At 43.6% G+C, this 26,414-nt stretch overlaps 1 protein-coding gene across 1 annotated transcript in view; it reads right to left on the reverse strand.

Moving 5' to 3' along the window:
* The window catches only part of LIPA (lipase A, lysosomal acid type), a 41,828-nt gene extending 28,833 nt beyond the window's left edge, over positions 1 to 12,995 (reverse strand). The window contains exons 1-3 of the mRNA XM_052660844.1: positions 12,942 to 12,995; positions 9,440 to 9,551; positions 6,382 to 6,499 (exon numbers count right to left, since the gene is read on the reverse strand). Of these exons, the coding sequence (XP_052516804.1) occupies positions 6,382 to 6,499; positions 9,440 to 9,550 (229 nt within the window). The 5' untranslated portion in view covers position 9,551; positions 12,942 to 12,995. The remainder of the gene's footprint in view (positions 1 to 6,381; positions 6,500 to 9,439; positions 9,552 to 12,941) is intronic.
* Between the last annotated feature and the right edge of the window lie 13,419 nt (positions 12,996 to 26,414).

Consider the following 26,414-nt stretch of genomic DNA (forward strand, 5'->3'; position numbering starts at 1 on the left):
ACCAGCTGAGGCCCAGAGAGAAATTAGCAAAAGGGGAATAACTCGTTTTGATTTGAGAGTGTGAAACAGTGGCTCTTTAATACTTATAAACTGACACAACTTCAACGATACCATTTGCAGTTTGGCTATGGTGCCAATTTAAATCTGTGACAATGAGAAATGAGAAATGTTTCTTAGACGATGCGTAAAGATCAACGGTTCTCAAGCACTCCTCATAAACCAGATGAAAGAGGTAGTCTAGCCCACTCTACAGAAGAAGACACCATAGACATCCTATCCTGTGACTGTAATCACTAACCTGGGGATTCATGAAGTTCTCTGCACATACCCAAGGCGAACTTCACAACTCCACTGCTATACAAAATGAGGGTGAACAGTACAGACGTCAGCCAGCACACAACCTTAAGGAATGGTGTTATCTTTAGTTATTAGATTCATGAAGACTGTTGAATGGCAGTATCATATAATTATACTTGGGCTCTAAGAAGCTTAATCCTGCAGAACTACATGAGATGGATAAGAACAAGGAGGCTGGTAAAGAGGAAAGCAGTCGACATGGTAGAGGAGTGATGCAGCCAAGGCCTGTGATAAAAATCTTTTGATGATCACCAAGTGAGGCTCTACATAAAAGCGGAGGGGGCCACTGAGACAGGATTGAAAGCCGCTCACCATGCAGCTTTAACTAAGGTTCCCCAAGGAATGTGGTATCTATAAATAAGTAATGGAGGTGACATTGGCAAGATGAAGAAGGGACAGGCTACCCACTCCAGTATTCTTGGGCTTCCCTGGTGGCTCAGACAGTAGAGAATTTGGCTGCAATGCTGGAGACCTGGGTTTGATCCCTGAGTTGGGGAAATCCCCTGGAGGAGGGCATGGCAACCCACTCCAGAATTCTTGCCTGGAGAATCTCCATGGACAGAGGAGCCTGGCGGGCCACAGTCCATGAGGTTGCAAAGAGTCAGACACGACTGAGGGACTAAGCGCGGCACAGCACAACCCTAGGCCCCTCACAGAAACTCCAACTTTGCAACCATCTACAGAAGGGTTGTTAGCATCCCTGAACCCAGGGGGAAGGTTGTAGCATCACAACAGAACACAAAAACTGAGAAAAAAATAAACTACACTAAGAAGGGCAGGGGCTTCCCTGGTGGCTCAGTGGTAGAGAATCTGCATGTCAACACAACAGGTTCAATCTCTGATCAGGGAATATCCCACATTCGGCAGACAGAGCAACTAAGCCTGTGGGACACCACTACTGAGCCTGTGCTCTAGAGCCCTCGAGCCCCAACTGCTGAGCCCAGTTCAGTTCAGTTCAGTCGCTCAGTTGTGTCCAACTCTCCGCAAGCCCATGAATCGCAGCACGCCAGGCCTCCCTGTCCATCACCAACTCCCGGAGTTCACTCAAACTCGCATCCATCAAGTTAGTGATACCATTCAGCCATCTCATCCTCTGTTGTCCCCTTTTCCTCCCTCCCCCAATCCCTCCCAGCATCAGAGTCTTTCCCAATGAGTCAACCCTTCTCATGAGGTGGCCAAAGTACTGGAGTTTCAGCTTCAGCATCATTCCTTCCAAAGAACACCGAGGGCTGATCTCCTTTAGAATGGACTGATTGGAGCTCCTTGCAGTCCAAGGGACTCTCAGGAGTCTTCTCCAACACCACAGTTCAAAAGCATCAATTCTTCAGCGCTCAGCTTTCTTCACAGTCCAACTCTCACATCCATACATGACCACTGGAAAAACCATAGCCATTACTGAGCCCACTTGCCACAAATACCGAAGCCTGCCCCCCTGAGCCTGTGCTCAGAAAAAAAGTGAAAGTGAAAGTGAGGGTCACTCAGTCATGTCTGACTCTTTGTGACACCATACAAGTCCATGGAATTCTCCAGGCCAGAATACTGGAGTGGGTAGCCTTTCCTTTCTCCAAGGGATCTTCCCCATCCAGGGATCGACTCACGTCTCCCACATTACAGGCAGATTCTTTACCAGCTGAGCCACAAGGGAAGCCCAAGAATACTGGAGTAGGTAGCCTATCCCTCCTCCAGGGTCTCCTGCCTTGCAGGCAGATCCTTTACCAACTCAGCTATGAGGGAGGCCCACAAGCCCCTGCAATGAGAAGCCTTCGAACCACAAGTAGAGAGTAGCCCCTGCTCATCACAGCCAGAGAAAAGCCCCCACAGCAACAAAGAGCCTGGACGGTCAAAAAGAAATTTTAAAAAAATTATTTTTTAAAAAAAGAAGAGTATGAAGAACAGCTTCACTTCATTCTTGATAAATGAATTATGTTTTAAAGGATCATGTAATGACTTATAAATAGTACAGATATATGGCATTATTTTCTTATGCATTAAGAGCATTAATCTCTTAAAAGATAAGCAGAATGAATAGCCCTATCCTTGTTTTGAAATTCCTTCTCTCTCTCAGATTCTGAGTTTATTTCAGATGGCCAGGTGAGCAGTCACGAGAGCGTAAGGTAGGGTGGCAGCCTGGCAGAGAGGAAAAGGCTGAATGGAAGCCATGCAACGTGGGAGCCTAGAGAGGACTTGTCAGCTCCTGGAGGATGGGAGTCAAGAGTGACTGTGCAGTTTCTGATCCTGGGCATTAGGACAATGAGGGTGTTATTAACAGGAGAGGAAGCGGCAGGGATGAGCCAGCTTCCAAGTTGGGTGTGAAGGATTTTATGTATTCTGTCTGTCTATCTGGCTTAAATAAGCCAGACCAGCCCCGCTGACAACACTGCCCCAGAACAAGAGTGAAGGGCAGGGCAGAACATCAGCTCCATGCTCGGCTGTGGACCAAGGAGACACAAACCATCAGAGAAGGACCTGTGCAGTTCCGAGGAGAATCACAAACTCCTTTAGATAACTGACCACCTTCATAGCGTGCTTCCAGACTTGTCTCTGAGCTTAGCTCACAGAAGATGTTACACACACATCACTGATTCTCCACAGGGAGGCCTCTGCAGAGCAGAGGAAAAGGGCGGGGACTTGATGCTATGACCGGACTTAGAGTGCCTTCAATCTGTTCCCCATTCTGAAGACCAAAGACAGCCACTGCCCCAATCCACACACCCCTGCCAAAAAGAAAGAAAGAAAAGAAATCTAACCCTTACAACCAGGGAGAAATAAAGACTGATAGGGAACTCTGAGATCATCTCAGGCAGCCGACTGTTTTTAAAAATGAAAAACCCAAGACCTACAGAGATGAAAGCACAAAAGTACTTATGGGCAGACAGAATTCCCCCGTCTCTCCTTCCTATCACCTGAGAGCAAATCAAGAAGGATGCTCACTTCCTCAGTTCAGTTCAGTCGTTAAGTCGTGTCCGACTCTGCGACCCCATGAATCACAGCACTCCAGGCCTCCCTGTCCAACACAGTTCAAAAGCATCAATTCTTCAGCGCTCAGCCTTCTTCACAGTCCAACTCTCACATCCACACGTGACCACTGGAAAAACCATAGCCTTGACTAGATGGACCTTAGTCGGCAAAGTCATGTCTCTGCTTTTGAATATGCTATCTAGGTTGGTCATAACTTTTCTTCCAAGGAGTAAGCGTCTTTTAATTTCATGGCTACAATCACCATCTGCAGTGATTTTGGAGCCCCAAAAAATAAAGTCTGACACTGTTTCCACTGTTTCCCCATCTATTTCCCATGAAGTGATGGGACCGGATGCCATATCTTCATTTTCTGAATGTTGAGCTTTAAGCCAACTTTTTCACTCTCCTCTTTCACTTTCATCAAGAGGCTTTTTAGTTCCTCTTCACTTTCTGCCATAAGGATGGTGTCATCTGTGTATCTGAGGTTATTGATTTTTCTCCTGGCAATCTTGATTCCAACTTGTGTTTCTTCCAGCCCAGCGTTTCTCATGATGTACTCTGCATGTAAGTTAAATAAGCAGGGTGACAATATACAGCCTTGACGTACTCCTTTTCCTATTTGGAACCAGCCTGTTGCTCCATGTCCAGTTCTAACTGTTGCTTCCTGACCTGCATACAGATTTCTCAAGAGGCAGGTTAGGTAGTCTAGTATTCCCATCTCTTTCAAAACTTTCTACAGTTTATTGTGATCCACACAGTCAAAGGCTTTGGCATAGTCAATAAAGCAGAAATAGATGTTTTTCTGGAACTCTCTTGCTTTTTCCGTGATCCTGCGGATGTTGACAATTTGATCTCTGGTTCCTTTGCCTTTTCTAAAACCAGCTTGGACATCTGGAAGTTCATGGTTCATGTATACTGAAGCCTGACTTGGAGAATTTTGAGCATTACTTACTAGTGTGTGAGATGAGTGCAATTGTGTGGTAGTTTGAGCATTCTTTGGCATTGCCTTTCTTTGGGATTGGAATGAAAACTGACCTTTTCCAGGGTACAGCAATTTCACCTTCAGTGGCTGAGATAAATACCACAGGAAGGCACCCGGCATTATTTGCTTTAATTGCTATAGGAGAGAAAAGCCTGGAGGTGGATATGGAAAAAGGAGGCACATTTTCTAAGCTTGTTTTCACTGAGGTTTCCTGTATCTTTTAACAATGGCTCACATTACTAATTATATTAGTCAACTAGCCACTTTTAAGAGAAACAGTATCAACACATACCTTTCTTTATATTGAATCTGAAATCTGTATACAAGTTTCACTTTAAAAGTAAAAAAGAGGAAGGAAATCAAGATCATATGTTCACTCTGAAATGTTTTGTGTGTCTTCAGCAGAAGAAAAACAGAAGCCCTTGTTGCAACTCATTTCCCATTTTGTAACATACATTTAGGGGATCTAAAATCATAAAACTCTCAAGAGTCAGAAATTAAATTTCAAAAAGAGCACTGGCTGTCTTCACCAGTTAATATCATCAAAAGACTCAGTATGGCTAGAATTTATGGGAGAAAAACATAGATAAATCAGATTTTATTAAGAGAAAAATAGACAATGATATAAACCTCAGTTAACACAGAGGGCTTTTAAATTCACTTTGAATAAAAATTTTCTACTCACATAAAATTTTGAAGAAGACACAGTTATCCATTTACCTTAATCTCACCTTAGTAGCCTAAGGAAAGTTTCTAAAAACAAAAAGTGTTAAAAAAAAAAATCTGTACCTAAAGAGACAATTAACTAAGGATCAGATCCTTATTCTGATGTCTGTTCAGTGATTTCAAGAAGTCTATCTAGAAATTCTTCAATCTGCACTGGAAACCACAGTTTTGCATGAGTTATGAGACACAGGAAAAACATGCATATAAAAGCCAAAGCTATAAGAACTTTCAAGTATTCCTAATAAGTGTAGTTACCAGAACAAGACCACATGGAAAGTAATTTAACAATACCTGGGTCTTCCCTGGTGGTTCTGATGGTAAAGAGTCTGCCTGCCAATGCAAGGAGACTTGGATTTGATCCCTGGGTCGGGAAGATCCCCTGGAGAAGGGAATAGCAACCCACTCCAGTTTTCTTGCCTGGAGAATTCCATGGACAGAGCCCTGAGGGCTATAGTCCATGGGGTCACAAAGAGTCGGACATGACTGAGTGGCTAACACACACACATCAAAATCACAAATCCACATATCCTCTGACCCAAAAATTCTATTTCTGAAAGTGTATCTTATAAATAAACTTGCACATAAACAAGGTTATTTACAGCAGCAGTACTTGTTAATAGAAGAGTAGAAATAGTCCAAATGCCACTAAGAGAACACTTGCTAAATAAATCATGACAGTTATACAGTGGAAAACCATGTATTGGTAGAGATGAATGATAAAGTACCTTTTACTGTATGAAAAATACTCAAAACATTAAACAAAAAAATTCAAGAAACAAAAATGTGCATTATATGCCACATTCTAAATTAAAAGGCAAGCAGGGAAAATAATAATTTATGTTTGTTTCTAAAGAGACATTTTAGACATAAATTTAAAATAAAGAAATTTTGGAAGGATACATAAAAAAACTGGGGCGGTAAGGAATGAAATAGGAGGGAGGTATTTTACTGTGTAGCTTTTCATTCTCTTCAATTTTTGAACTATGTGACATTACCTACTCAAAAAATTAAGTAATTTTCAAATAGCAAGAGCTATCTAATTAATGTTCAAATCACTCTATTAAATAAAATGCTTCCTTATAACAATGAGATATTTAGCATATTCTCAAACAAACCTGACCTTTGAGTCTTTAAGTGAAAATGAAATTAGATGATTCTTGTCCTTGCTTCTTTAAAAGAAGTGTTTTTATATATCTTGCATCAATGTAATATGTTGAGTCCTTTGATCTAAAAGACAATCCCATTTCAATGTTTTCATGTTAAATCTGAACTTCTGACTGATATAAAAACCAGCCAAATTCCAGCAATGCAATTAAATCTTCAGAACTTTCCTATCTCAACAATGAAAATACCCATACCTTTGTCGGAACGGTTTTTCCTCCCATGGGGAATTCGGTTAAGGCAAAGAATATACCCATCTGCTGTCACAACAAAGTGTTCCTCACTAGGGAATCCCCAGTGAGAGATAATTTCACTCTGTGGAGCAAAGGAGAAGACAAAATGTCAATGACTAAGTTTTATTTAAGTAACCAATCATTACTGAAATTTTAGTCTGCTCAATCTAGTAGCCAACCTCCATCACAAGAGTAAATCCTCCACTTGTTTACCCCTGCATTCTACTCACAGACGCTTAGTTAAACCTTGGTTTCACCATTCTAACATGTTCTGCACCAAGTGTGCCTTATTTTACCATAGCCTTGGGCTTCTTTGGTTCCATCCTGGCTCCCAGGCACAATAAACACTTCTTTCTTTCTTTTCTAAGTATGCCAGTTAATTCTGTAATCTACAATTCTCCTTGTTTCAAGAGGCCCCATCCTGGGAAATGAAGGATAAAAAGTATTCATCTGTTTTTAATCAGTGGACCAATAAATCTACACTAGAATGTCAAGGTAGAGTTGAACAAGATAAAATGATACAGACCCAAAGCAGACCACTATCCTGTACATCTTAAACTAATTCAATGCTATATGTCCATTACATCTCAATAAAACCAGGGGGAAAGATGAAAGGAATAATGATCAAATTCACATAAGGAAAGATCCGTGGGGCAGTTAGGTTCTCTTTCTTCTTTTTTATTGACGGAATGCTCAAACTACTGCACAATTGCACTCATCTCACACACTAGCAAAGTAATGCCCAAAATTCTCCAACCCAGGCTTCAGCAGTACATGAACCACGAACTTCCAGATTTTCAAGCTGGGTTTAGAAAAGGCAGAGGAACCAGAGATCAAATTGCCAACATCCACTGAATCATTGAAAAAGCAAAATAGTTCCAGAAAAGCATCTACTTCTGCTTTATTGAATATGCCAAAGATTTTGACTGTGTGGATCACAATAAACTGTGGAAAATTCTGAAAGAGATGAGAATACCAGACCACTCGACCTGCCTCCTGAGAAATCTGTATGCAGGTCAGGAAGCAATAGTTAGAACTGGACATGGAAAAATAGGCTGGTTCCAAGTAGGGAAAGGAGTACGTCAAGGCTGTATATTGTCACCCTGCTTATTTAACTTACATGCAGAGTACATCATGAGAAACACCAGACTGGAAGAAACACAAGCTGGGATCAAGATTGCTGGGAGAAATATCAATAACCTCAGATATTCAGATGACACCACACTTATGGCAGAAAGCGAAGAAGAACTAAAGAGCCTCTTGATGAAAGTGAAAGAGGAGAGTGAAAAAGTTGGCTTAAAGCTCAACATTCAGAAAACTAAGATCATGGCATCTGGTCCAATCACTTCATGGGAAATAGATAGGGAAACAGTGGAAACAGTGGCTGACTTTATTTTTCTGGGCTCCAAAATCACTGCAGATGGTGATTGCAGCCATGAAATTAAATGACACTTACTCTTTGGAAGAAAAGTTATGAGAAACTTAGACAGCATATTAAAAAGCAGAGACATTACTTTGCCGACAAAGGTCCAGCTAGTTAAAGCTATGGTTTTTCCAGTAGTCATGTATGGATATGAGGGTTGGACTATAAACAAAGCTGAGTTAATTAAATGGTTTAATGAATTAATGGTTTTGAACTACGGTGTTGGAGAAAACTCTTGAGAATCCCTTGGACTGCAAGGAGATCCAACCAGTCCATCCTAAAGGAAATCAGTCCTGAATATATATTCATTGGAAGGACTGACGCTGAAGCTGAAACTCCAATACTTTGGCCACTTGATGCGGAGAACTGACTCACTGGAAAAGACTCTGATGCTGGGAAAGATTGAAGGTGGGAGAAGGGGACGACAGAGGATGAGATAGTTGGATGGCATCACCGACTCAATGGACATGAGTTTGAGTAAACTCCAGGAGTTGGTGATGGACAGGGAGGCCTGGCGTGCTGCGGTTCATGGGGTTGCAAAGAGTCGGACGCAACTGAGCAACTGAACTGAACTGATAGCTGATGTTTAAATAAGTTTCAAGTATACAACACAGTGATTCATAATTTTTAAAGGTTAAATTCCATTTATAGTCATTATAAAATATTGTCTATAGTCCTTGTGCTGTACAATATATCCTTGAAGCTTATTTTACACATAGCAGTTTGTACCACTTAATCCATTGGGCAATTGTTAATTAGGAGCTCAGTGGCATACAGCTAACTCAGTTATCCAGAAAACAAAGTAAATAAGTGCTCATGATTCTCTCTACCACAAATACTTGAAAGGATTTAAGTTTATCATTCTTACAGAAAAAAATTAAAAAGGAAAAATGCTTTTAATTTTATAAAACCTTAAAAAGAAAAAATCAGGAACAAGAGATAAAATGTAACCTTAAGACCCTGATAACAGGTTGCACTCTCTTGACTGACTATAAATGTATCAAAATCTCCAAAGCTGCCTGATTCTTCAGTTGTGTCACTGTTTTAAACCTGCTGTTTTCTGTAGCAATCTACACTTTTCTGATATTTTATGCCTAAATAAAGTATCTCCAGATTTAATTGTTTGCTTAAGATTAATAACTTTGAAATGTTTCCATTACTTGAGGGATTATATTTTTGCTTATTCTAACAAAATTGTTTTCAGATACTTTCATTTTTGTGTTGAACTGATTTTTGTATGAACACTGGTAATCTGTTCTTGTTCAACACATTCAGTATTAACATTCTTCGGAAGTTTTAACACTTTTTCATTGTTGTTTAAACAAATTCAGTGAGATTTTAAAATGAAATGAATGTCTAAAAATATCACTTACCTTATTAAGAAGTATATCATTTCATCAGTAAAAAGAGGCTTATAAAACACACATTACCTAGTGGGTAAAGTCCAGCTAACTGAACTGGAGATTCAGAGAACAAGCAAAACATAATGAGAATAAAGAGAACGGAGTTTGTAGCTTCATGTAGCTATGTAACTGGATTTCAGAAAATAACATTAATCACAGATGCGTTTCAAGAAGCAGATGCCTTTAAGAAACTTACCACATTCATATTTGTTTCAGGATCCACAGGTGTCTGCTTCCATCCAGATGCTTGGGAAGGCAAGGTCCCAAGGACCAAACAGACCAGCAAACCCCAGAGCCACATTTTCATTCTGTATAAAACAGTCTGTTGTTATTTGCCTACACCGATTTTACTACACAAAATTACACTGGTAAATAATGCTCCCATATAAGGTTCTGAACCAGTTTACGTCAGCGAAAAGTTAGGCAAAGGACAAATATGGAACAAATGACTCAAGCCACACCTCAAAGAAAAAATTCAGGAATTCTTTTTAACTGGAAACCTCCCACCCACCACCCTCAGTTCATTTGTGACACATGGATCCCAGAACACCCACCCACCTCCTCACCACAAAGTTGAACGTAATGTTCCTGGAGCAAGAGCGGAAGAGAGGACTCAGAAGAGAATGTGTTGAGAAAAGGGAAGATCCCCCAAATTCCAGAGCCTGTTAACCTTCCACCTTTTCCTCTCTAACTGTGATTTAAATGTTCTGAAGTTCAGCTGATATGAACTCCTATTCTTGCTAGTTATTCACTTCCCTTCTTGCACAAAGTTACACGTTAGGATTAGAATTTGTCACCCAAGGGGAAAAAGTGAAGTGAAAAAAGTAAGAGAGCTTGCAGAAGAAATAGAAGGAAAGAAGACTGCCCCTCTCTGCTTCTGAGACCCTCTCCAGGGATCGACACAGACCATATAGTTCTAACAGTGACGGCACAAAATCACAGCACAGCAAAGACTTTGCGGATGGATATCAAAGGGAAAATGAAGTGACTCTTCCAAGGACACGCCGATGATTAGAGGCAAAAGTGGGACTACAGCCCCAGCCTCCCACATATTTTAAAATAAATATAGTCCCTTAAAGACATGAATGACAGCAGACGAATGGACAAGGAAGTTGTGGCACATATACACAATGGAATATTACTCAGCTATAAAAAGGAACACATCTGAGTCAGTTTTAATCAGGTGAATGAAACTGGAGCCTATTATTCAGACTCAGAAAGAGAAACACCAATACTGTATATTAACGCATAAATATGGAATTTAGAAAGACGGTAACAGTGACCCTATATGCAAGACAGAAAGACACACAGATGTAAAGAACAGACTTTTGGACTATGTGGGAGAAGGAGAGGGTGGGATGATTTGAGAGAATAACATAGAAACATGTATATTACCATATGTAAGACCTGTGCAAGTTTGATGCATGAAGCGGGGCAATCAAAGCCAGTGCTCTGGGACAACCCAGAGGGATGGGGTAGGGAGGAAGGTGGGAGGGGGATTCATGACGGGGGGACACACGTGTACCTGTGGCTGATTCATGTCATGTATGGCAAAAATCATCACAATATTGTAAAGCAATTATCCTCCAACTAAAATAAATAAATTTTTAAAAAATATATGGATGAGTGTATCCCAATACAAAGACTTGTATAAAAATGTTCGTAACAGCTCTATGGGCAATAGCCAAACACGAGAAAAACCCAAACGCCCTGAATGGGTGAATGGATCAATATATTATGATATACACATACTACAGCAATAAAAAGGAATGCACATAAATAACATGGATGAGTCTCAAAATAATTATGGTGAGTGAAAGACCATTGTCCCAAGCACATGATGCCTGCAGTCGCTCAGTCGTGTCCAACTCTTTGCGGCCCCATGGACTATAGCCCGTCAGGCTTCTCTGCCCATGGAACTTTCCAAGCAAGAATATTGGAGTGGTTTGCCATTTCCTACTTCAGGGGATCTTTCTGACCCAGGGATTGAACCTGCATCTCTTGCATCTCCTGCATTGGCAGGTGGATTCTTTACAAAGCCAGATCAAATAAATACATATGATTTCATTTCTATAAAACTCTAGAAAATGCAACCTAATCTCTATTGACAAAAAGCAGATAAATGGCTGCCTGGGGAAATGAGGGGCAGAAAGCAAGCACTGCAAAGGGATACCCAATGCACAAGGAATCCTTTAGGGGTAATGGACAGGTTAATGACATTGAACAATCATAGTTTCACGTGTATAAACACATCAAAATGCATAAAATGTACATTCTAAACATGTCCTGCTAGTATTGTATGTCCGTAATTCAACAGAGCTGTTTTTAAGATGGGCTTGAACCCAGTATTCCACAAGTCTTAAGAAATTGGTTCTCAGATGATGGCAAAAGTGAACTAGCTCCCTTCTGCTGATGCATCTCCTGCTGGTGATGGAGTGATTTCTCCCAGCAGTGGTGAACCTGCAATTTCTAGACAGGAACGGATATTATCTTGAATCTGTACAGGCAAAGTCACAAGTTTGCATTTTTTCATGGTGGTTAGGAAGGGCTGTACAGTTCAGGTCTTTATCATAAATACAACCTTCCCAAACCCCATTATTACTACGGAATACCAAGCAGATTGAAAAAGAAAAGTTAAAGTTTGTAACCACAGTTTCAAATAGTAACACCTCTGGTGGCAGCTGCTTTTCCACTCAGTACCAATGCTCCCAGATCTGGGGCAGCTGTCCGCAAAGAAAGCTCCAGAAAGATAATATCTGAAGCTACTCAACTAGAAAAATCATCCAACTGATTTTTCCCTCCAACAAAACACTGGACAGTTTCTCGACAAATGAGTCAAGTAACTGTCATAGGATGATGACTAAGAAAATCAAGGAGAAAAAGCCTCCTCCAAGATGGATTCAGTAGGCTCTGCAACTTTATCTCAATTCTTTTGGTATTGTTAACAGCCCAACTAAGTACTTGTCTGTCTTCATTTTACACCAGTCTGAGGGCAGAGCCAGTCTCTGGGTCAACTCTGAACCCCCAGGACCCAGCAAAGGGTGGACACACAACAGATTCTGAAAAACAGGATTGGGGCAGTCCAGAGTTCAGTAGCTGAAGAAAAGATAAGCTCCAAAGCAGCTTGTTATTCAGCTAACAATAACAACACTAGTAACTTTGACTCCCATTTAAGCTCTTGCTATGCTCCAGATTTCTCAGGCAGCGCTTCGGTCCTACTCTGTTCATTACGCCTCCTACAACTCTCTGCAGTACCGTTAAATCCTTCTTCCAGGAAACTGAGGCTCACCCAGGTTTATTACTGGAAGCAAAATGTCCAGTGGTTAAATAGTATCGCCGGGATATTCACCAGGACAGGTATCAAGCCGTTCCTTGACCATGCCTTTGGCTAAAAAGTAGGCGACGTCTGGTGGGCTGCCTGGCGGAGCTAATACGAGTAAAGGACGAGGAACAAGTAGGGGAATTGGGAATCAGAAATCCCGGGTGTCGCTGCAGCCCAGGCAAGGACGGGCAGCTTCAAGAGAGCCCTCAACTCCCGGGTGCCCTCGGGTGCTCCGGGAACCAGCGCAGAGGGGTCCCGCGGAGGATCACAGGCGGTGTGAATGAGCACCCGGGAGGGTGCGGGGCCCTCGGAGCCCGCGGAGGAAGGCCGATGCCGCGGAACCCTCACCTAACAGTGCAGCAGGGCCGGCACTCACCTGCAGCCGTCCTCCCGGGCCGCTGTCGAGAGCCGCAGTGCCTGCTCGAGCGGCTGGGGCGGCCGAGGGCACCCTGGGGGGGCGGAGCCTCGCTGGACCCGGGGCCCGCGCCCGCGCCCGCCCCCGCGCTAGGCTCTGGCAACCTAGAGCTCCCAATCAGATCAGCCTGCCGCGGGAAGTGCCGCGTAGACTCCGCTTCCGAGCCGGCTCGCGGCTCCCGCGGAGCATGCGCCATGGGCGCGCTCGAGCGGCGCGGCGTCCCGCAGCCGGCTACCGCGCCGAGCGGATCCCCAGCTCCATCCACAGGCCGCGCCGCCCGGGGCTGGTAGGCTGCGTGGGCTCCACCGCAGGAGCTCCTGCAGAGCCGCTAAGCTCCGCGCCTGGCACAGAGAACGTGGGCTCTGTAGATGTAATTGTATGCTACTTATGAATCCCTCAGCGATGTGCCTGAGGCAGGGCAATCTTGCTGTACATTTTATTTTTATTACTAAAATGCCTAGCATTAAGTGGGTAGAGTGTTTGCCTGTAGTGCGGGAGGACCGTGTTCGATCCCTGGCTTGGGAAGATCCCCTGGAGAAGGAAATGGCAACCCACTCCAGTATTCTTGCCTGGAGAATTCCATGGACAGCCCCCTGGGGGGCTACAGTCCATGGGGTCACAAAGAGTTGGACACGACTGAGGGACTAACACTTTAACTTTTGAAGATACTAGGGGTATAGCAGCCAAACAAGAGCCTTCTTCTCTTGCTTACATTCTAATGGGAAGAGACATCATGAATAAATATAAAAACCAAGTAGTGAAAAGTGCCATGATGAACAAAGGGATAATGAAGGTGGGTGCTATGTTTAAAGTAATCAGGAAAGGACCCTCTGATGACACTCCGAGCACAAACAAAAAGAAGGTGATTTCGAACCATGTGGATACTGGGAAGGAGCATTCTGAGATGAGGGGATAGCAAGTGCAAAGGTCCTGAGGCAGGAATATTCTTAGTGGCGTCTGCTGCTGCTGCTAAGTCACTTCAGTCGTGTCCGACTCTGTGTGACCCCATAGACGGCAGCCCACCAGGCTCCACAGTCCCTGGGATTCTCCAGGCAAGAGTACTGGAGTGGGGTGCCTTGCCTTCCAGTGGTGTCTAATAAGCAGAATTTGGTCAGTGTGGCTGGAACAGAAAGTGGGAGGTGGAGAGTGGTATATCATGGTGTCCTAGAGGAAACTGGGGGCCTTGGTACCAATTGGAATGACTCTGTTACTTCTTACCAAGAAGAGAAGCCACTGGAAGGTGTTAAAAGCAACATAACTTTGTTGGCCATATCGTTTGTAACTATTGCCACCTGTTCCATAGATTGTCCTTTTGTCAGTGATGTCCTTTGCTGTGCAAAAGATTTTAAGTTTAATTAGGTCCCATTTTTAAGTCTGAATTTGGCAATAAGGAGCTGATGATCTGAGCCACAGTCGGCTCCCAGTCTTGTTTTTGTTGACTGTATAGAGCTTCTCCATCTTTGGCTGCAAAGAATATACTCAGTCTGATTTCGGTGTTGACCATCTGGTGATGTCCATGTGTAGAGTCTTCTCTTGTGTTGCTGGAAGAAGGTGTTTGCTATGAGCAGTGCGTTCTCTTGGCAAAACGCTATTAGCCTTTGTCCTACTTCATTCCGTATTCCAAGGCCAAATTTGCCTGTTACTCCAGGTGTTTCTTGACTTCCTACTTTTGCATTCCAGTCCCCTATAATGAAAAGGACATCTCTTTTGGGTGTTAGTTCTAAAAGGTCTTGTAGGTCTTCATAGAACTGTTCAACTTCAGCTTCTTCAGCATTACTGGTTGGGGCATAGATTTGGATTACTGTGATATTGAATAGGTTGCCTTGGAAATGAACAGAGATCATTCTGTCGTCTTTGAGATTGCATCCAAGTACTGCATTTTCGGACTCTTTTGTTGACCATGATTGCTACTCCATTTCTTCTAAAGGATTCCTGCATGCAGTAGTAGATATAATGGTCATCTGAGTTAAATTCACCCATTCCAGTCCATTTTAGTTCGCTGATTCCTACAATGTCGACATTCACTCTTGCCATCTCCTGTTTGACCACTTCCAATTTGCCTTGATTCATGGACCTAACATTCCAGGTTCCTATGCAATATTGCTCTTTACAGCATCAGACCTTGCTTCTACCACCAGTTACATCCACAGCTCGGTATTGTTTTTGCTTTGGCTCCATCCCTTCATTCTTTCTGGAATTATTTCTCCAGCGATCTCCAGTAGCATATTGGCCACCTACCAACCTGGGGAGTTCCTCTTTCAGTATCCTATCATTTTGCCTTTTCATACTGTTCATGGGGTTCTCAAGGCAAAAATACTGAAGTGGTTTGCCATTCCCTTCTCCAGTGGACCACGTTCTGTCAGACCTCTCCTCCATAACCCGCCCGTCTTGGGTGGCCCCAGGGGCATGGCTTAGTTTCATTGAGTTAGACCAGGCTGTGGTCCCTGTGATCAGATTGGCTAGTTTTCTGTCATTATGGTTTCAGTGTGTCTGCCCCCTGGTGCCCTATTGAAACACCCACTGTCTTACTTGGGTTTCTCTTACCTTGGACCTGGGGGTATCTCTTCATGGCTGCTCCAGCAAAGCACAGCTGCTGCTCCTTAACTTGGACGGGGGTATCTCCTCACTGCTGCCCTTCCTGAGCTTGAACGTGGAGTAGCTCCTCTAGGCTCTCCTGTCCCTGCGCAGCCACCGCTCCTTGGACGTAGGGTAGCTCCTCCTGGCCACCGCCGCTGGCCTTGGGCAGGGGGTAGCTCCTCTCGGCCACTGAAGAAAGTAGGGAAAACCACTAGACCATTCAGGTATGACCTAAATCAAATCCCTTATGATTATTCAGTGGAAATGAGAAATAGATTTAAGGGACTAGATCTGATAGATAGAGTGCCTGATTACCTATGGAATGAGGTTCGTGACATTGTACAGGAGACAGGGGTCAAGACCATCCCCATGGAGAAGAAATGCAAAAAAGCAAAATGGCTGTCTGGGGAGGCCTTACAAATAGCTGTGAAAAGAAGAGAAGCGAAAAGCAAAGGACAAAAGGAAAGATATAAGCGTCTGAATGCAGAGTTCCAAAGAATAGCAAGAAGAGATAAGAAAACCTTTCTCAGTGATCAATGCAAAGAAATAGAGGAAAACAACAGAATGGGAAAGACTAGAGATCTCTTCAAGAAAATTAGAGATACCAACGGAACATTTCATGCAAAGATGGCCTCGATAAAGGACAGAAATGGTAGGGACCTAACAGAAGCAGAAGATATTAAGAAGAGGTGGCAAGGATACACAGAAGAACTGTTACAAAAAAGATCTTCACAACCAAGATAATCACGATGGTGTGATCACTCACCTAGAGCCAGACATCCTGCAATGTGAAGTCAAGTGGGCCCTAGAAAGCATCACTACGAACAAAGCTAGTGGAGGTGATGGCATTCCAGTGGAGCTATTTCAAATCCTGAAGATGATGCTGTGAAAGTGCTGCACTCAATATGCCAGCAAATTTGGAAAACTCAGCAGTGGCCACGGGACTGGAAAAGGTCAGTTTCCATTCCAGTCCCAAAGAAAGGCAATGACAAAGAATGCTCAAACTACTGCACAATTGCACTCATCTCACACGCTTGTAAAGAAATGTTCAAAATTCGCCAAGCCAGGTTTCAGCAATATGTGAACCGCGAACTTCCAGATGTTCAAGCTGGTTTTAGAAAAGGCAGAGGAACCAGAGATCAACTAGCCAAAATCTGCTGGATCATGGAAAAAGCAAGAGAGTTCCAGAGAAACATCTATTTCTGCTTTATTGACTATGCCAAAGCCTTTGACTGTGTGGATCACAATAAACTGTGGGAAATTCTGAAAGAGATGGGAATACCAGACCACCTCACCTGCCTCTTGAGAAACCTATGTGCAGGTCAGGAAGCAACAGTTAGAACTGGACATGGAACAACAGACTGGTTCCAAATAGGAAAAGGAGTACATCAAGGCTGTATATTGTCACCCTGCTTATTTAACTTACACGCAGAGTACATCATGAGAAACGCTGGGTTGGAAGATGCACAAGCTGGGATCAAGATTGCTGGGAGAAATATCAATAACCTCAGATATGCAGATGACACCACCCTTATGGCAGAAAGTGAAAAAGAACTAAAGAGCCTCTTGATGAAAGTGAAAGAGGAGAGTGAAAAAGTTGGCTTAAAGCTCAACATTCAGAAAATGAAGATCATGGCATCTGGTCCCATCACTTCATGGCAAATAGACGGGGAAACAGTGGAAACAGTGTCAGACTTTATTTTTGGGGGCTCCACAATCACTGCAGATGGTGACTGCAGCCATGAAATTAAAAGATGCTTATTCCTTGGAAGAAAAATTATGACCAACCTAGATAGCATATTAAAAAGCAGAGACATTATTTTGCCAACAAAGGTCCATCTAATTAAGGCTATGGTATTTCCAGTGGTCATGTATGGATGTGAGAGTTGGACTGTGAAGAAAGCTGAGCCCCGAAGAACTGATGCTTTTGAACTGTGGTGTTGGAGAAGACTCTTGAGAGTCCCTTGGACTGCAAGGAAATCCACCCAGTCCATTCTAAAGGAGATCAGTCTTGAGTGTTCTTTGGAAGGAATGATGCTAAAGCTGAAACTCCAGTACTTTGGCCACCTCATGCAAAGAGTTGACTCATTGGAAAAGACGCTGATGCTGGGAGGGATTGGGGGCAGGAGTTAAAGGGGACGACAGAGGATGAGATGGCTGGATGGCATCACCAACTCGATGGACATGAGTTTGAGTGAACTCCGGGAGATGGTGACGGACAGGGAGGCCTGGCATACTGCAATTCATGGGGTCACAAAGAGTCGGACACAATTGAGTGACTGAACTGAACTGAACTGAGGTCCCATTTTTAAGTTTTTGTTTCCTTTGCTTCAGGAGACAGATCATATATAAATAAATATAATTATAATGTTATATATATTATATATATATATATATTGCTGTGATTTTATGTCAAAGAATCTTCTGCCTATATTCTCTTCTAGAAGTTTATAGTTTCAGGTCTTACATTTAGGTCTTTAAACCACTTTGGGCTTATTTTTGTATATGATATGAAGGAAATGTCCTAATCTCATTCTTTTGCCTGTAACTGTTCAGTGTTCTCAGCACCACATGTTGAAGAAACTGTCTCTTATCCATTTTATGTTCTTGCTTTCTTTGTCATACATAAATTGGCCATAGACATGTGGGTTTATTTCTGGTCTCCCTATTCCATTTCCTCTTAATAGTTTAACTCTTAAGCAGGCCATTTTTCACTTTATCACAGAGAAGGGGATGGTCGAGTCAAGCTGAAGGAAATAGGGAGTTTGCCCTGTCAATATCAGAGCAGCGAAACATACCAGGTAGAGATTCAGAGTATGGCAGGGATGTGGGTAAGGATGGGGGAGGCCATCATTTATGTATGTGAAGTGACAGTTGCTCAGTCTTGTCTGACTCTTTGTGACCCCATGGACTATACAGTCCATGGAATTCTCCAGGCCAGATTACTGGAGTGGGTAGCCTTTCCCTTCTCCAGGGGAATCTTCCCCACCCAGGATCGAACCCAGGTCTCCCACATTGCAGGCAGATTCTTTACCAGCTGAGCCACAAGGGAAGCCCAAGAACATTGGAGTGAGGAGCCTATTCCTTCTCCAGGGTCTCCTGCATTGCAGGCAGATTCTTTACCAACTGATCTATGAGGGAAGATTGTATACAGCCTTGACGTACTCCTTTCCCAATTCGGAAACAGTCTGTTGTTCCATGTCCAGTTCTAACAGTTGCTTCTTGACATGCATAAAGATTTCTCAGGAGGCAGGTAAGGTGGTCTGGTGGTCCCATCTCTTGAAGGTTGATTCCCATTTCTGCAAAAAACTGATTCATTGGAAAAGACCCTGATGCTGGGAAGGATTGAAGGCAGGAGGAGACGGGGATGACAAAGGATGGCATCACTGACTTGATGGAAATGAGTTGAGCAAGCTCCGGGAGTTGGTGATGAACAGGGAAGCCTTATGTATGTATGGTCACATAAATCCTTGTGAGAACTTTGGCTTTTACGAATTTGGAAACGTTCTTGTTGTCTTAATATTGGTTATTATTGAGTTTGCAGTTGTTCTATAAAACACTAACATGATATTTTTAAGCAATGATATTGTGCTGATGTCTTTAACAATTTGTCTGCAGCTTCTTCAATACCCCCTGTCTCAGTATAATCCACAAATTTCTGTTGGAGTTCTGTAACATATTATCATTTCTAAAATGATTCATGGTTCAAAGCAAAAACCAGACAAATGAAAAAAAGACAATATTAAAGTCGAGGGACAGTAGGCAATTACATTTTTTTGTCTGTACCATTCATTTCATTATAGAGAAAGAATCTTCCAAACAAGAGAAGAACCAGGCTAAATCCCTGGGATCTTTAGGAGAAAAGGAGGGAAATGGAGCAGACTGAGACCTGAATAAAGGCTAGAGTGGCTAGCAGTCCTGGATTCTTCCACAAGATCCTGGTTAACTGTAAACCCTGGGAATATGGAAATCAGTGTCAATTCTAAGAGCCAATCAGTTCCAGACAAGCCAGTCTCACAATTACACTCATGAAATTTGTCTTTTCAAGTATTGCAGAATTTATTTGCATTTTATAGAAAGCACAGATCTGAATATAGTTAAGGAAGCAACTACAGACAGAACCAGCAGATGCAGCATTAGCTTTAAGAGATGCTCTGATGGCTTTTTCCCTATTTGTGTAAGTGACTTTCTAGAATCTCTTACTCTCCGCCTCCTCCTCCAACCCTTTCCTGTGTAAGTCAGAACTCAGCTGTTAGAGCAGAGAATTAAAGGCTGTGTCCTCGCCTCAAATTTCGAAGAAAAAAAAAAAAATATATATATATATATATATAGAGAGAGAGAGAGAGAGAGAGAGGGAGAGAGAGATAAAACTTTTGTATATTATCACCATCAATCATGTTGGGTACAAAAGAAAAAGGCAGATGCCTCAAGGGAGTGGAAGAGTGACCAGGTCATGACTTGTGGTGTTTGGCTATTGACTTCTCATAAGTTGCAAGTCCTCGAACGTCTGTTCTGCTCAGACTTGTAAGAGTTCAGTAGTTAATGAGAAAGGCCTCAGCATTAGAGGACTGAGAAAGCAGGGAAGGAACTGTGTTATTATAGCTCTATGTTATCTTGAGTAGAAGATAAGTCCATAAAACATTTTGACTCAAGTCTGTCTCAGCTTCTATTTTCTGTTTCTATTTCTAGAGAGGTCCTGTCTGATGACCTTGTAAATCTGTTCCAGATGAAGAGCTGTCTATAAAATGCTCTGATTCAGTGTCCATGCGTGTCACAAGCTCTGTAAATTGCTCTGAAAACCAGTGTGAGAATTACTTTGCTATAATTACTTCCGACACCGAGATTGCAAAACTTCAGGGCGCATCTTGATCGCCATGCAGCATGCTTTACAGACATCTCTACAGCTAATCTGTCTAAAAGAGGAAAATAAGAATGGAGAATAAGATGCAGGTGACCAGGAATATGCAACTTAAAACACCTTAGTTTGTAACCATCAACCTTACTCCTCCAGATGATCTCTTTTTATACAGTCTTCAGCTTTCCTGTTCCTGAGGTATATGCCCCAAGTGCTCTATGTCAGCCTTTTAGAAGCAGGGGTCACACCTTGTAGCAGTTTGGATTCTAACTAGGACACTTAAAATGGGATGTTTGAGAGAGCTGATTGACAAAGGGGCCATTTAACTGTGGGTGGCTGGGGGGATCACAAGATAGCACGGCTGCTAGCCATCCCTGGGCCCACAGAGATGAGAGGCTACTGGAAAAGGGAAGGAAAGAGTCTCACAGAAGCCCCGTGAAGGGAACAGAACCCTTCTTCAGCATGATCCTTAGCCTCTCAGCAGGGGGAGAAATAAACCCTGCGCCATCACTATCTCCCTCCCTTCAGTCTTCGGCAGAACATTCCCCATTGACAAAACCCAGCGGTAGCTGGAGGATCGAGGAACCTGTTAATATAGTCCATTCCATAATCTTCCCACTTCACAAGGCTGCATGGAAAAGGACGAAAAGTGGAGCCAGAGAGGGAAATTCAAGATAATGTTCACATGATCTTTCTATATGCTATGTCGGAAAGTAGGAGGAAGTCCAGAATTGTGATCAGGAAGTGCAGACTCAGGGGTCAGACCACTCAAGTTCAAGCCAATATCGACAATTTGTTAGCTGTGCAAACTTGGGCAAGACTTTTAACTTCTTTTTCTCAGTTTTCTCACCTGTAAAATAAAATTAGAAGGGTCTAAGACCATTTCAAAGTTTAGACAGGATGATATGTGTAAAGCACTTATAATTGGTCTGGCATATAGCACTCAACAAGTACTGGTTAATTGTGTTTTTTTTTATTTTTTCTTACAGTAAATTCCTTTCTATAAATCTTATTATTAATGGCTTTTAGTTATCATATAGGTTCAATGTATTTCCACTTGTGTGTATAGCATCTAACCCTATTCTCCTCTGCATACATAATTTTACAAAACTGGACTCAGACCTCATATATTATTTGTCTGCTTTATTCCCACTTAATATTGAAAATCTTTCTATGTCATTCAACATTTTAAAAATCATTTTTAATGGCTACATGTATGATCCTGTTATTTGGAGTCACAGTAATTTACTAACAAATCTCCTTTGTTGTATGTTTAAGTTATTTTTAAAAATCAATATCACCTACTTATCCATGGTAATTCCATGAGGATAAAGTCTCTGAAATAAAACTTGTAGGTCTAACACAGGCTCTCCTTTAAGAATTTTTTTATTCTAATTAATATTTTACAATTCTTTTAACATTGTTCCACGGTGCTGACATATTAGATAAAGAAATCTTTGGTAACATAAGTGTTACCTTCTCTGGAGACAGACATACAGTCCTTTAAGATGACATGAAAGTGTGTATAAGTGAGACTGAAGTTTCTGTAGCCTAGATGTTTCCCCCTCTTTGGGGAAAATTTAAAATGACATATGGGCAAGATGACAGTTCAACTGTAGCTTTTGAAAATATTTTCTCGCCAAATGTTAACATCCAATAAATGAACATATTCCTTGTTAGATCAAAGAACTCAACACAGGAAGAATACAAGCCTGGGAACTCCCTCAACCTCCATTCATCAGCTAAGACTTTCCTATACCCCTGGCTGCTTCGGGGAAACATGATCACCTAGAATGAGCCTTCCCCTCTGCCTCCTACTGGAAGCACTCCTTATTCCCAATGAGACGCAAGATAGCATTCTTCCTAAGGGAAGGCAGAAGAAGGAAACATATTCGTCACGCAAGTCTTATGAGTGTCTTCCTAAGTACCTCTCATCCAGTATTTCAATAACCCCTTGCAAATATGCATACAATTCTCTAGACTGGCTCACTTCTTTATGCAGAAAAGAAGGATGCTATCTATGTCTTTCTAATTCATCTTAGGTGACACCTGGCACAACGAAGTATTTTACTGAGAGATAAGTAGTAAGTATTGGACTTACTTGCTTTCATTTGGCTTACAGTAAAAAAGAAAATACTCTATTAAAAGCAGTCCTCAGAACTTCCCTGGGTGGCTCAGTGGTAAAGAATCCACCTCTTAATGCAGGAGACACAGGTTCAATCCCTAATCAGGAATGATTCCACATGCCACAGAACAACTAAGCCTGTGCGCTACAACTATTGAGCCTGTACTCTGGAGCCCAGGAACTGCAATTACGGAGCCTTTGCTCTGAAACTACTGAAGCCTGTGCACCCTAGAGCCCGTACTCAGCAGCAAGAGAACCCACACATCACAATTACAGAGTAGCCCCTGCTTGCTGCAACTAGACAAAAGCCCACACAGCAACAAAGACCCAGCTAGCCAATACATTAAAAAGCTCATAAATAAGTAAACTTATTTTTTAAAAAGTAGTACTCAGACCAATGCATCATATAGGACAAACCTTTAATACACTACTTAAGTACATGAAAGTCATCTTCTGACAGATGAACTGGGAGTTTTTTCAAGTTTCCTTAGTGTGCTACTGCTAAGTCACTTCAGTCGTGTCTGACTCTGTGCGACCCCATAGACGGCAGCCCACCAGGCTCCCCCATCCCTGGGATTCTCCAGGCAAGAACACTGGAGTGGGTTGCCATTTCCTTCTCCTTAGCGTAACCTTATAAAATTCTTACTTTCAAAAGTGTCTGACACTTGATACTTGTTGAAAAGTCTAAGATACATCACTACAGTGATTTAGGAGATTATCCTAAAGCCCACCTTTTGAATACATCATCAGAGTGTAACGTAGCAAGAAGAGCACAGCCCTTAGCGGGCAACCATTGCTGTGCCTCATTGCTGCCCCCCCTCCACTCTGTCACTAGGCAACAGGCCTAGCAAGGCCCTTGATCAGTGCCTCAGTGGGCCCCACCCACAAACAACCAACTATCAGTGAGACACCCTGTTAGTTGTCCTGCTCAGCTATTGGTCAGCACCACATGGGCTCTGCCCAGCTGCCCAGATGCCACGCCCGAGGGAGCCAAACACCCAACACAACTGGCCCTCAGTCTCCTCAAGCCAAGCCGAATGGCGACCAGGTCTCACAGACTGCAACCCGTGCAGTGGAGATTTATGGGAACATCATTACCTGACCCCGCAATGACTCAAGAGCAAAAGATCCGGCATCAACAACTAACCACGCCCCTCCCTCAGGTGTTGCTCTTAAAGGGGCTTGCTGAAAGCTTTCTGTAACATTGGGGTTCTTAGTGCATGAGCCACCCATCTCCTTGTATGAACCTGTAATAAAACCTTTTTCTGGTCCAGACGCCAACGTTCTAGTTTTGATTTGCCTCACAGTGCGTCAGGCACTCGGACTTGGGATTTGGTAACAAGAGAACTGATCACCGTCTTCATCCCTTCTTTAGATTTCCCCCAAAGCCTGATGACAGGTCTGCATTTTAATATCCGACCTCTCAGCTAATCTTTGTCCCGTGAGCTTGGTTCTCATCTCCGCATAACTATTTTTGCTCTTTCTGAAGTGCCAAAGATCCTTCTAGAAAAGCAGCTGATCAGGTGTGTGGTGAAGTGTTACAAGTCCGGCTGCTGCGATGCCATCAAGATGACGCTTCTCCCTGTGCCCTCCTTCCTCGGAGGAAACAGTCCCCCTTCTCGCATAACGGCAAAAGCTAATACATTTGATTTAAACGTATGCCGTGGGGCCACTGGGTTTGGGGTTCAAATTCCTAGAACTTCCACGGATGAGGCTTCTTCTGGGTCCCACTATGAAGGTAGTGCTGTCAAGGCAGAGAACTCGTGTTTTCTGCCTGGTGATGTTCACCTCGTGATCCTTTGTAGCCCATCAATACCGGAGCTGTCAGAGCTGGAGTCTCTCCCGCTTCACTTGAAGGTGAATGCTGACGGAGGTGCTCACGGCTTCAGAAGAGGGAGGCGCCCGGGCTCTGCAGCAGGAAGGCCCTCGCTCGCCCCCGGGGGGCTCGCCTCTGCTGTCTCCGCCGCTCGTGCAGGGGACCTGCAGCGCCGCTGTGTGAGGTTGTTTTAGGCCACCTGCTGTTCCCCGCAGGGGAACAACCAGAACCTGCCCCGAAATGTCCCGAGTTGCTGTCAGCACCCTGGGCCTTCTCCGCGCCCGCGTCCTCGCCCTCAACGGCGCTCGCCTTGGTGCACCGTCTCCGGGGTGAACCCCTTCGCTCTTCCTCCGAGGCTCCTCGCGTTCTGCAGTTTGGCCACAGAGTCGAAGCTCGTCCCACCCCCAGTGGGCAACTTGTAAGTGAATTTGTCGTGGTCACAGTCTCGCCCGGCGCTTCAGCGCCTCCCGAGCCTCTGCCGGGCTCCGCGGTCCGAGTCTCTGGAGCTGGGGCTCCAAGACCCGGGTGAGGCCAGAGGGCAGTAGACACTACTCGGCCGCTCGGCAGTCGGGGACGTTAAGGATGTTGATTCGTTACCAAACCGCGGGCTGAGAAGCCGGTCACGACTCAAACATCCATCAGAGATCATCCAGTTATTGAAGGATTGTATCATATTTTGGGCACCTACTTTTGCAATCTCTTAATCTTTCATATTGGAAAGAAGGTGAATTTTTAAATTTTCTTTACCAAAAATTGAGAAGTCCTAGTAATGAATCTGCAGGACCAATTTGTGACGGCAACTGGATATGATTACAGAATCACCGAGGTCTTATGATGTAAGGACATGGGCTTAGACTTAGGAGCCAGAATTCTGGTCGGAAATCAAAAGGGGGCAGGGGTGGTCTTCTCCCCTCCAGGCAGCTGGCTGTGCTGTGGTCCTCTGCCCTGTCCCCTAATCCTCCCCTAGATCTGCCTTCCTCCTCCAAGAGCTCTTGGTAGCAGTTAGAGGTGGGGATGTGGTACTTGCAGTTGGCGGGGACCCTGTGCAGCACCTGGGGGGTGGGCAAGGAGGGCTGCTGTTGGTTAGATTGGCTGATGGCTGAGGCTTCAGGGTGATGGGGCAGCCCTCTGGCCTCAGATCTCTTATAACCGGGAGTGATCCTGGAACATTACCTCTTATTTCTGGCCTATCACTGAGTCCTGGATCTCCAACTCCACGTGAAACTGTGGATGCCAAGAAGTCAGTCTGCCCAGTCCTTGTGGCTCCATGTAAAGCTTTAGTTCCTCATATCCATGACCCACAGTAATCCTTGGATCCTCCACAGTCTGCTTTAAAGTGCCTCTCTAGTTGGGATGGAGAATGAGAAATTTCCCCAGCAGATTTTCTCATTCCATTGATGAGAATGGAATGTGATATGCTCTGCTCAGACCCTGCATCCATAGCTCCTTGAGTTTCCATCCTTCTGTATTGATGGGTTACAAAGGATCACGAGGTGAACATCACCAGGCAGAAAACACGAGTTCTCTGCCTTGACAGTACTGCCTTCATAGTGGGACCCAGAAGAAGCCTCATCCGTGGAAGTTCTAGGAATTTGAACCCCAAACCCAGTGGCCCCACGGCATACGTTTAAATCAAATGTATTAGCTTTTGCCGTTATGCGAGAAGGGGGACTGTTTCCTCCGAGGAAGGAGGGCACAGGGAGAAGCGTCATCTTGATGGCATCGCAGCAGCCGGACTTGTAACACTTCACCACACACCTGATCAGCTGCTTTTCTAGAAGGATCTTTGGCACTTCAGAAAGAGCAAAAATAGTTATGCGGAGATGAGAACCAAGCTCACGGGACAAAGATTAGCTGAGAGGTCGGATATTAAAATGCAGACCTGTCATCAGACTTTGGGGGAAATCTAAAGAAGGGATGAAGACGGTGATCAGTTCTCTTGTTACCAAATCCCAAGTCCGAGTGCCTGACGCACTGTGAGGCAAATCAAAACTAGAACGTTGGCATCTGGACCAGAGCCCTCACTGAGGCCTTCTACTAGCCGTAGCCCAGCCCTTGAGG

The sequence above is a fragment of the Budorcas taxicolor genome, chromosome 23, assembly GCF_023091745.1.
Source record: "Budorcas taxicolor isolate Tak-1 chromosome 23, Takin1.1, whole genome shotgun sequence".
In the NCBI taxonomy this organism is placed as follows: Eukaryota; Metazoa; Chordata; class Mammalia; order Artiodactyla; family Bovidae; genus Budorcas; species Budorcas taxicolor.